The sequence below is a fragment of the Mirounga angustirostris genome, unplaced genomic scaffold, assembly GCF_029215605.1.
Source record: "Mirounga angustirostris isolate CCGP_5_RB_7025 unplaced genomic scaffold, mMirAng1.0.hap1 SCAF_9, whole genome shotgun sequence".
Lineage (NCBI taxonomy): Eukaryota > Metazoa > Chordata > Mammalia > Carnivora > Phocidae > Mirounga > Mirounga angustirostris.
Window position 1 is genome coordinate 117,074,886 of NW_026991717.1, and position 12,071 is coordinate 117,086,956.

Consider the following 12,071-nt stretch of genomic DNA (forward strand, 5'->3'; position numbering starts at 1 on the left):
CCCTCTAATTTTATTCCCTAAGCTTTACTCCCAACCCTCCAAGTAAATGATAAACTTTTTGTAGTCGGGGACTATCTTAAAATTCTTTTTCAATGTATAGATGCTGGATAAATCCTTGTTTGATACGTTGGTAATGCCAATTCTGGCATTTTAATATGAATAATTTTGTTCTTACCCTACTCAGATCTACTTTTTCTTTTTTTTTTTTTTAAAGATTTTATTTATTTATTTGAGAGAGAGAGAATGAGAGACAGAGAGCATGAGAGGGAGGAGGGTCAGAGGGAGAAGCAGACTCCCTGCCGAGCAGGGAGCCCGATGCGGGACTCAATCCAGGGACTCCAGGATCACGACCTGAGCCGAAGGCAGTCACTTAACCAACTGAGCCACCCAGGCACCCCTCAGATCTACTTTCAATGAAATCTTTCTTTAAAATGAAACAAAGCCAAGAAAGAAAGAAACAAGGGGCGCCTGGGTGGCTCAGTCGGTTAAGCGTCCAACTCTTGATTTCAGCCCAGATCTTGATTGGGGGTTGTGAGTTCAAGCCCCATGTTGGGCTCCATGCTGGGCACAGAGCCTACTTAAGACAAACAGACAAACCCAAATAGAATGCTGATATCACAGAGGTTTTTTTCAGACAGAACATTCCCCATGAGATTGGAATGAAATCTTAAGCCAAAGGAAAGGAATGTGGCTTTTGAGTCCAATCCAGGTCTGAGTTAGGGTGACTAACCATCCAGTTTGCTTGGGACTTGGGGGTTACCCAGGGCCAGGGACAGTCCTGCTAATGGGAGAGTTGGTCACTCTAGTTTGGACCCAAGCTCTGCTACTTCATAGTTTTCTGGCTTCCGATAGTATTCCTGGCCTTGTTGAAATTGGTTTTCTCTTCAGTCAAGCGGATTGTTGGATCAAATGAGATGCTGTTTGATAGTTTAGTGATGTGTTTGACACATAATAAATGCTCAGTGACTATTGACATAAACTGTCAGATTCCATGTAAGTAAAGTTTGAAAACAGGCACAAACTAGTTTATGATGACAGAAGTCAGAATAGTGGTTACCCTTGTCAGAGACCAACTAGGAAGGACCTTGAGGGGGACTTCTGCAGGGCTAGAAATGTTCAAGACGCAAATACCGAGCTTTATCATCTCTGTGAAGCCAACAGGATATTTGGGTTACCAAAAACATTCTTCTGTACGCTGTTGGTTATGTAAATAAAGGCAGAAAGAGAGAGAACTTAAAAGAAACTTAATTTCCATGAGGTGAATTAAATAAACAAGAATCTGCAGAGAACTTCAGTTGTTCTTGCTTCTTCCTTATACTGGCTCCACCCTACAAAATGAAAGCTTCTGTTTTGCTGTGCTCAGCTGTTCTCCCAGCCTCCATTCATGCAGCACGCTTCTGACCTTGTGGTCATATGGCCTCAACCCATGTTGTGCTGCTTTGCTTGACTTTCTCCCTGACCCTTTCTTTTCTAATAGGAGCTATCACCCTTCCACAGACAGTGGGGGCATATAGTTCCCCAGGAGGACACTTAAAGCTGACTCCCCACACCTACCTCAAAACCTCACTGCCAGGAATGTGGAGTCACCAAGTCTATGTGACCTTGAGGAATACATAGTCTTTGTTCATTCCACTTCTAGGTATATCCCCAACAGAAATGGGTGCTGGCGTCCAACAAAGGACATGTGCAAGAATGTCAACAGCAACTTTATTCGTGTGAGTCAAAAATTGACAAAAACCCAAATGTCCATCAAGAGAATGAATAAATTGTCATAAACACACTGCTGTGCTTCACACAGTAACATGGATGAATCTCACAAACTAGAATGAGAGAATTAAGGCAGGCACACAAGGGCATACCTGTATGATTCTAGAATGGGCAAAACTAGTCTAGGGTGGTAGAGGTCAGAATAGTGGTTACTTTGGGGTATTGACTGGGGTCTTCTGGAGTGTAGGAGACTTCTGGAGTGTAGGAAATATTCTCTATCTTGATCGGACTAGTGGTTACACAGGACTATATGCATGTGAGTATATAAACATCCATCGAAGAGCACCTGGGTGGCAGAGTAGGTTGAGCATCTGACTCTCAGCTTCAGCTCCGGTCGTGATCTCAGGTGTGAGATGGAGCCCCACATCCAGCTAAGTGCTCAGCAGGGAGTCTGCTTAAGATTCCCTCTCCCTCGGGACACCTGGGTGGCTCAGTCGTTAAGCGGCTGCCTTCGGCTCAGGTCATGATCCCAGGGTCCTGGGATCGAGCCCCACATCGGGCTCCCTGCTCAGGAGGAAGCCTGCTTCTCCCTCTCCCACTCCCCCTGCTTGTGTTCCCTCTCTCTCTGTGTCTCTCTCTGTCAAAGAAATAAATAAAATCTTTAAAAAAAAAAAAAAAGATTCCCTCTCCCTCTGCCCCTCTGCCCTTCTCCCCTCTGCCCTGCACACGCTCTCTAAAATAAATAAATCTTTAAAAAAATAAAATATTTAAAAAACAAACGACAACAGCTACAAAAACATCCATCAAGCTGTGCATTTAGTAGTTGCATGCTTTACTGTGTGTCGTCTACGCCCCCATTAAAACAAGTGAATTTAGGGTCCTCTGAGCCTCTAAAGGGAAATTTAGGGAAAGCTACCACAACCCCATGGAGTTGACTGGGACAATAATACAGGAGAATCTAGAAGATCTCAGACTCATCCTGGCTTCTAAGCTATAGAGTCAGAGGGAAGGATAGAGAAGGTTCAGCATGTTCCTTTGGCAGCCACTTTCCATGCTCTGCCAGCAAATGAGCCTAAGGGCTGGGGGGCCCTGTTCTGTGCTTTCCCTCTGTGACCTTGGCATAGGGAAGGGCTGTGAGCCAAACTCCAAGGGTGATAGAAACCCTGATGCTGGAGCTGTCTTGTGAGGGAGTATCGTTCTCTATCTGCCCCTCCCCTGGGAACTCAGTCCCGAGACTGGGGGCTGCTCAAAGGCCTGGACCTGGTCTGTGTTTCCCTGTCGCTCCAGAGCTGACGCTTCATGGGTGCTCGGTGCACAGTTGTCGAATGGATGCCTGAATCCATGGCCTCCGGTCACCTAGGGCATTATTACATTCCTCCCAGCGGGAGCGGATGACTGATCTCAAAGCTACAGATGTGCTTTTTGACTCATGGGTCATTTAGGTGATCCTTCCTAAAAGAACTGGCATTCTAGGGTAGCTCCTGGCATCTGTGACTTGCTTCTGTCCAATGCAGTTCTGAATCTGCTAGAAAAGACCTCCAGTTCTCTCTATAACCAAGTTTCCCAGGACCATTAGAAGGTTTCACCCCCACCCACACCTAGCAAAGAGATGTGTGGACAGAGGCTAGGATGGCTGGGCTGTTCAGTCCCTTGAGGAGATTTCTGTGCTATCCAAATAGGTAGCCATTAGTCACATGTAGCTATTACATTTAAATTGAAAGTAAATAAAATTTAAAATTTAGCTCATTACACTAGCCACATTTCAATTGCTCCATAGCCGTATATAGCTGCTGACTACCATACTGGACAGGGCAGAACTCCATACATTTCCATCATCATAAAAAGTCTGTTGGATAGTACTGAATTCTAGATGATCTTCAAACCCCCTTGAAACCTTTGGAGGGGAGGAGGAAGGAAGTGAGGAGGATCGGACCCCTCCCCCAAGTTCCACAGAGCCACCCTGCCTTATGAATTCAGATTTCAAGTTAGGTTTCATTTAGAGAAAAAAGCTCTATTGCTTTTTAATTTTACAGTGCTTTTTGAAAAGACAGTAAATACAAACCATATTTAAAATAAGCACATTGTAAAGGGGTACCTGGGTGGCTCAGTCGTTAAGCGGCTGCCTTCGGCTCAGGTCATGATCCCAGAGTCCTGGGATCGAGCCCCGCATCGGGCTCCCTGCTCAGTGGGAAGCCTGCTTCTCCCGCTCCCACTCCCCCTGCTTGTGTTCCCTCTCTCGCTGTGTCTCTCTCTGTCAGATAAATAAATAAAATCTTTAAAAAAAATAAATAAAATAAGCACATTGTAAAAAAACACATCTCCCCATCCCCTAACCCTCAGGCCACGAGTCACTAGCTTGTGGGAGCTACACCTTGTCCTACATCTTGCTTTTTCCCCCACTTAATTTATCTTGGGTCTTGTTCATATTGGTACATACAGATCACACAGCTGCATACTATCCCACTGTATGGATATACCATAAGTTATTTAGCCAGTCCCTATGATGGACATTTAGGTTGTTTCTGGTCTTCTGCTGTTACAAACTACATTGTAATGAACCAATATCCTTATATGCAACTCATTGTGCATGTACGAGTGTATCTGTAGAATAGATTTCTAAGGAGGGAATTGCTAGGTCAAAGGTCACAAGCTGAACTGTCCCCCTAGAGTGTTTGCAACAATGAGATCTTTTCCCCACACCCTCAGCAGTGCTGTCTGCAGGCATGCAGGCTTCCTGCAGAGGAACAGTGGCGCCTCTTGGGAGAGGGCTTCCATCGCCCCCTACAACAACTCCCACCCACCTACCTTCTCTTCTCATCACTCCCTCCCGCTGCCGAGAGTTGTTAACTTACTTGAGCATTCCCCAGGCTCCCAGGTACTGGTCTAAATCCCTTACTTCCATGTCTCACGTACTCTTCACCACATTCTCAGGAGATGTAGAAACTATTGTCCCCATTTTACAGAGGAGAAGCCTGAGGCTTAGAGAGTCACTAATACATGGTCACCTAGCTGGTTAGTAGTGGAGCTGGGCTTCAACCCCAGGTCTGTCTCACTTCAAAGCCTATGCTTATTACCAATAGGCTTCCCCGCACACCCCTCTGCCCTTGCCCCTTCTCCCAGCTGTTGGCCCCATTAATAGCCACCTACCTCTCTTCAGTGCCTTCCTTTGCCCCCATGCCATGAGCCGTCCATTCCTGCTCCCTCCCGCCTTCCTACGGTCAGAGCACACGCCTCCTCGTTCCATGCCTCGGTTTCCTCTATTCTTGGCCTTGGGACTGCCCCACCTGACCGCGGGCTCGGCCCAGCCCTCCCCCCAGGTGTTCACCTTTGCCCACAGGGCTGAGGGGGGGTAGAAAGCAACGGCTTCCGTCACCTGACCCTACTCAGCCAATTCACGAAGACAGGATGTCAAGTTAATGAGCCTGTGGGCCTCTAATTAGCTGTCAATTACCTCAAATTAATCAACTCCTCGCCTAATTAAGCATTATCGGCAGGTGGGCACAAAGCAGACCATTGTGTGGGAGCCATGAGAAAAGCCGGGCTGGCAAACTTGGTTAGGATCAGCGCGGTGCACCGCGCCCGCCTCCCCACCGCTCTCAGCTACCCGCCCGGCGCAGAGGCACCAGGGCCCTCTGCCCGCCATGGTCCCTACACCCCACGGACCCCCTGGACCTCCTGGGCAGCTGGGTGGACTGTGCGTCACGAGAGGGAGGTGCAGAGCCTGGAGGCAGGTGGGACAGCTGTTGGTGGAAACTGCGGGGCCAGCAAGACTATGGCGAAGGGGAGGGCTTCGGGTCGGACGTACCAACTCCGGGTAGTTCTGGTTAGAGCGGGGGCAGAAGCTGGGCTCCGAGCTGGACAGAGCTTGGGGGGGAAGGGGGGAGCGGCCAGGTCCTGGCTGGAAGTTCAGGCCTGTGCGGGCAGGCAGACTGACTTCAGATCTGGCCCTGCCACTTGTGAGCTCTGTGACCCTAGGAAGTGACTTCATTTCTTTGATTCAGTTTCCATCTCTGAAAAAAGATGAGAATAATTTTTTTTTAAATAATAGATTTTATTTATTTATTTGACAGAGAGACACAGCGAGAGAGGGAACAAAAGCAGGGGGAGTGGGAGAGGGAGAAGCAGGCTTCCCGCGGAGCAGGGAGCCCGATGCGGGGCTCGATCCCAGGACCCTGGGACCATGACCTGAGCCGAAGGTAGACGCTTAACGACTGAGCCACCCAGGCGCCCTGAGAATAATTTTTTAAGAGAATTTATGGGATCTTTGGGAGGATTAAATGAGATTATGCCTGTGAAGCACCGGCCCCCTGTTAAGTGTTCAATGGATTTTAGTAGTGACTGAAGGAAGTAGGTGGGTGCCTCATCAGAGAACCATTCAAACGGTGCGATGTATCCCCAGATTCTGCAGTACAACCCTGGAAAAATGTCAGTGGGTGCTGAGGACATGTTGGGTGCCAGAAGCTGGCTATAATCTGCTCTCCAGCCCTCATGTCCCACCACCTTCAAGGGTGCATACAGAGAGCCCTGGGTGCCATACAGAGCTCACCAGATGAAGTGACCACAGGTCTCTAACTAGTGACCAGGAAGAAGAGAGCAAATAAGGGCCCCTTCCTACTTGGGTCTTGGGCTGCAGAACGTACAGAAGAGGGCACGTCCAGGCACCGAGTTCATGTGCCCAACCGTGGCCCTAGAGGCTGAATAGTGTGCCCCTTCTGCTTAGCATAGGGCAGGTTGAGCCTGGGGGCCAGCTGGATAGATGTGTGCCCCCACTGATGGTCAGATGCCACCACACCCATCCAATTCTGTCCCCTTATTCCACTCCAATCATCCCTTGAAATCAAACCACCAAATTTCTCATCTGTACCTCCTATATTGACCCTAGCACAGGACTCCCTCTCCCTGCTTCTTGGGGCAGCAGAGGTCCTCAGCCTTGCTTCTGAGCTTGGAAACATCTTCCCCTTCCCTGGTTAAATCACTAAGTCATTTAGCAAACATTTATTGTGCCTACTAATTAAAGCTTGCAGTGTAAAGGGAAGATGGTTGGATAAACACAAATCACTAAGGCACACTCTGGAGATGTGAGGAACAGAGCTAGGATTTGTTAAGTACCTACCAGATGCTGGCAGGATGGCAAAGCCCGATGTGGATGCCGATCCTTCTGAATCCTGTCCACCTCCAACAATCAGGTCTGTGCCCAGGGGTGGGGATGGCGGGGAGGGGTAGTCAGGTGGATGCTACCTCCACCTGGGCCTGGGCAGGTGAGGCCTCCCATGGAAGGGGAAGCTTGAGTTGAGCCTTGAAAGGGGTAATGTATTCTAGACAGAGGGACCAGCAAATGTGAAGGCCCGGAGGCATACAAAGGACGTGAGGAGTTTGGAAAAGAGAGAATATTGCCTGAGTACGCTAAAGGAAGCAGTAAATGCTCACTGCCCAGGGAGCATGAGCAAGATCTCAGAGGGCCTTCAAAAGGGCCCTTCTAGTAGGGATTGAGGGAAATCTTGGGAGACTTGCCTAAACTCTGACCTGTCTTAGGGGAGCTGAATTCCACAGGGATCGGACCCATAATTTAAATGAAGCTGCTTGAGTGGATCTCCAGAAGGAGAGGGAGGGACCTGGAGCAGTGGGACCTTCCTAAAAGCCCTGAAATCACATCATTCTGTAGGCTGCCCCCCGAGAGAGAGGCCTGCTTCCTCTTTTGTACCCCACAACACAGCACCTAAACTGGTGCTGAGGACACAGCAAGGCCTGTGAAATATTTGGGGGAGGTAATTTGTTTCTCCCTGTCACATACTGACATGTACAAGGTGCAGGAACTTGCCTTAAGCCCAGACCTATTTGACCCTCTGGAAATTATGGAGTTGAGACTAAGAGTTCCATCGGGGCTCGGATGGAGAAGACGCAGGCCGGGGAGCGGAGGCAGGGCCACGCGAAGGGGGAGCTTAGGCGGCCAGACTGCGGGGGCAGGGGCAACAGCGCCTGTGAGAAGCCGCAGTCCTGTCTTTCTGGGACCACCCTATCCCAGATCCCATAGGCCCCCACCTCCTGTGTCCTTTCTTACTTTAGTAAGTCTAGGTATCTGTACCTGGACCCCACCCAGAACCCTCCACCCCAAAGCACCCAGCACACAGGTAGGGTATATTCAGAGGAGTCCCGGCCCACGGGTGGGAAGGCATTTTACAGACCAGCCACGCCTGTGGTTCTGATGGAGCCACAGGAGCACCCAACCGGGGGGACGTCCTCACAGAGTTGGGGGCTGGATTTTATGATACAAACAGTACAGAGCCCAGGGAGAGGTTCAATGAATATACTATACCTGTATATACTGTTATGTTTGATGTTTATGTTTGTCGTGATAGGTAATGCATACACGCAGTTTTTATTTTTTATATTTTTAAGTAATCTCCACACCCAACGTGGCGTTCGAACTCACAACCCGGAGACCAAGAATCACAAGCTCCACCAACGGAACCAGCCAGGCGCCCCACATACACAGTTTTTTTTTTTAAACCAGATTAATACAGGGGCGCCTGAATGGCTCAGTCGGTTAAGCATCTGCCTTTGGCTCAGGTCATGATCCCGGGGTCCTGGGATCAAGTCCCGCATCGGGCTCCTTGCTCAGCAGGGAGCCTGCTTCTCCCTCCGCCTGCCTCTCCCCCTGCTTGTGTTCTCTCTCTCACACAAATAAATACATAAAATTAAAAAAAAAAACCCACAAATTAATACAAAAGGTGTACAGTAAAATGTGGGCTTCCCTCACACTCTTGTTCTCCAGTCATCTGATTCCCTTTCCCATAATCAACCAGTAACCAGTTTTTCAGATAGCCTTCCAGAGGTTTAAAAATAGTTATATATACACTTACATATACATGGAATGCCTGGGTGGCTCAGTCGGTTGGGCGTCAGACTCTTGATTTCATCTCAGGTCATGATCTCAGAGTCGTGAGCTCAAGTCCTGCATTGGGCATGGAGCCTGCTTAAGATTCTTTCTCTCCCTCTCCCTCTGCCCCTCCACCCCCATATGCTCTCTCTCTCTCTCTCTGCCCCTCCCCTCCCCCACTCTCTCTCGCTAAAAAAAGGTGGAAGTAAAATATACCATCCTGAATGTTCCTTATCATACTACTACTATCTTGGAGATCGTTGCAGATCAGAATGTGTAATAATAGCTCCACAATATTCCATTGCCTGAACGTGTACTTTTTTTTTTCCCTTTTAAAGTTACATAAAATCATCACAGCCAAAAGGAGCCTAAGGAGACACGACTACGACATGTCATGCGGTATCCTGTGTGAGATCCTGGAACAGAAATAAGGACTTTAAGTAAAAACCAAGGAAAACTGAATAAAGCACAAACTTCAAGTAGCAATGTATCAGTCTGAGGTCGTTAACAAATGTACTAATGTCAGATGTTGATCACAGGGTGATTGGGATGTGGGGTATATTGAGAACTCTACAATCCCCCAGTTTTTCGGCACGGTTAAAGCTGCTCCTTAAAAGAGTAGTGCTTATTTAAAAATAATTTTAAAACCTATATAGTTGTTGAGATTAAGAAACTATCACCTCATGTAAAAGCATTAGTGAATGCCTAATAGTGTTGGGTCACCATTCAAAGTGCGGGAGAAGGAAAAGTGCTGCCCTGAGGGGCTCTGAATTGTTTTACGTTTAAAAAGGTGGTTCGAGTCAACCGCTTGGACCACTGCCCGGGTCCCGCCGTCCGTGTACCGCGAGGCAACTGAGGCTACGAAAGGGAATTGCTCGTGCCTGGTCACAGACGGTCGCCTCGGGTTCCTGGGCACCCCGAGGCCCCGCGCAGCCAGCCTGGGCAAACGCCCCCGATGCCTGGGCTTCGGGCTGGCTAAGCCGGGCCTAGGACAATTCCGGGTTACCAGACCGGCACGCAAGCTAAAGGAGGGCCGCCCTCACGACGGGAGTCAGGCGCGGGTCAGGACAGGGTTGGGACCCGGGGGCCTCGCCGCCCGCCCGGCCCGGAGGGGCTTCCGCGCCTTCACCGCTAGGGGGAGCCGGGAGCAGCCCGCCCTCCGGCTCCGCGAGGCTCCGGCCACCGCGGGCCCTTTCCAGTCCTTAGGCCTCGGGCCCCCTGACCTCCGCCGAGGGGCCCGCGCTGCGCCCCCTGGCCCAACCCTCTCCTGCGAAAACCCTGCCGTGCTCCTGCCCGCCTGCCGTACATTAGGACCCAGAGAGGCTAGCAGACGCGTCCGGGGTGGCCCGGCTAAGGCAGGGCAGAACCAGAAACCCAGGGCGTCTGGCCCGGACCTCCATGCATCACAGGTTGTCCCTCAGGGTCTCAAGCATCCTCCCTGTAGCCTCCTATCCAGACGGGGAAACCGAGGCACAGGGCAATGCTAGGGTATACTGTGTGTGGGTGGCCCAGACTGTCAGGGGTAGGCAGGAGGCTAAAGCTAGGAGGCCAGCCCCTTGACAGATGATCGCAGCAGGAAAGCCTTGGGGGGGGGGAGGGGGGCAGAGGGTGCCAGCCTGCCTCAAGGTGGGGGTGGGGGCACTGTTAGTGACGCTCTCCTGGGAATGGGTGACAGCTGCAGCCTCGGGTGGGAGGTCAGAAGCCCCACAGGGTAATAACTTTCACTCACTGCCTGAAGGCTAATCCCATTACTCTGCCGGACCCTCTGGGACCACCCTCCCTGACCCTCCTTAATCCCCTGCCTCCCTCTGGGAATGGTCCAAGGCCCTACCCACTGGCCCCTGCCAGCCCCAGATACATGCAGTCCTCACCCCCGCAGGCCCCATCAGACACCTGTGTCCACCCACACCTGATTCCTGGGGCCCCAAAGGAACAGCCAGGAGGGCTGGAAGTCCAGCCTTCTTGACCTGCCTCCCCTGTTGGCCCTACCCCTGTGTGCTGGTCCCCAAGGCACCTTCCCAAAATGGCCTCCAGCTGGGCTCCCGGTTTTATGAGCCTCCTGTCCCCTTCTAAGCAGGCTTCTGTTGTAGTTTCTGTTGCAGGAATCGTCAGGAGAGAGCTGAGGTCCCAGGTGTTTCCATCTGTAAGGTGGAGACAGAAGCGCCCGCTTCATGCACTCTTCTGCTGATACAGTGAGCTGCTATGTAGCAGGTGCTTGGCGCAGCCCCTGGCCCAGAGGGAACACACGGAGGTGTGTGTGGCTGATGTAATTGTTATCAGCCGGGGGAACAGGCCAGCTATGCAGAGGAAGTGGATTTAGTCTGTGTTTCCAGAAGGAAGCCTCATGGCCTGAGGCAAATGTTAGTGGGAGGCGCATTGGACTCACAGAGTCCTCACACTTATCCGAGCCACCAGGTCGGCCAGGTGTGGGCTCTTCCTCTGCTACCTTCCATGCTCCACCAGGAGCCGAGCATAGGAACTCAGAGGTTCCGAGGCCTCAACATCCCCTCAGCAGGCAGACAGGGAAACTCAGGGGTAGAGACAGCTTCCCCGGGGGCGCCTGGGTTGTGCAGTCAGTTAAGCCGCTGACTCTTAGTTTCGGCTCAGATCATGATCTCATGGTTGTGAGATCGAGCCCCACCTTGGGCTCCTCACAGAGTCAGCTTCAGATTCTCTCCCTCTCTGTCTCAAATAAATAAAATCTTTAGAAAGAGAGAGAGAGACAGCTACACAGTGATGGACCTGTAATCAAACAAAGCTCTGACCCTGGAATTCTCCAGGACATTTTATTGTTTCTCAGGATCCACTTCTAATGAGGAGGGCTGATGGATCTGAGAACTGCCCCCCAAAAAGCAGTGGGCTCCCCACTAGCCAGAAGCATTCAAAGTGATGCTGACAGACAATCTAATCAGTCAGGAGCCCCGAGGTCCCATGACAAGCCCCAATCCCCTCAGCATCCCCAGTCACCCATTTCCAGCCAGGACCAGCTCACTGCCCCCTCCCCAGCCTGGGCCCAGGATGGGCCCCCTTTGGCCCTCAGCCTCCCTCTCCCCTACCTTCTGCTGTTCCTCATTTACATAAATTATCTCTCCCCAATTATCCATCCAGCTGTCCCAACGGTGATCTGTGAATGAATTAAAAACAGAATATAATTTAATAATGGCTGATTAGAAGGAGATTAGTTGTTATATAAAAAGGAAAAGCCAAGAGCCAGCTAGTTGCCCTGAATCTGAGCCAATACCATCGTTATTCAGGCAAGACTACCCTGGCCACCATCAGGCTAGGCAGGCATGGGGGTGCAAGGGTTAGAGGAGAGCCCAGGTGGGATCAGACCACCCCAGAGAGGAGATCAGGGCGCTGGGGGCCTGAGTTTGAGTACCATCTCAGCTGTGGGGCCTGGGCAGCTCCTGTTACTTCCTTGGGCCTCACTCCTTCCTTCTAAGTGGGCTTGTGTGGTTTCTGGGCTCCTTCTTGCTCTAAATTCCAG

The 12,071-nt window shown here is 50.7% G+C and overlaps 1 protein-coding gene across 4 annotated transcripts in view; it reads left to right on the forward strand.

The window, feature by feature from the left end:
• LIN52 (lin-52 DREAM MuvB core complex component) overlaps window positions 1-9,077 on the forward strand; it is a 135,366-nt gene extending 126,289 nt beyond the window's left edge. For 2 of the 4 annotated variants that reach the window (XM_064571337.1, XM_045901222.3), the window contains one exon: window positions 8,923-9,077. In XM_064571337.1, coding sequence (XP_064427407.1) covers window positions 8,923-9,015 — 93 coding nt within the window. In that variant the 3' untranslated portion in view covers window positions 9,016-9,077. Of the gene's footprint in view, window positions 1-1,639; window positions 1,716-8,922 lie in introns of all 4 variants that reach the window. The other 2 variants (XM_045901215.3, XM_064571340.1) reach the window with 2 other exon arrangements.
• Window positions 9,078-12,071: the final 2,994 nt, after the last annotated feature.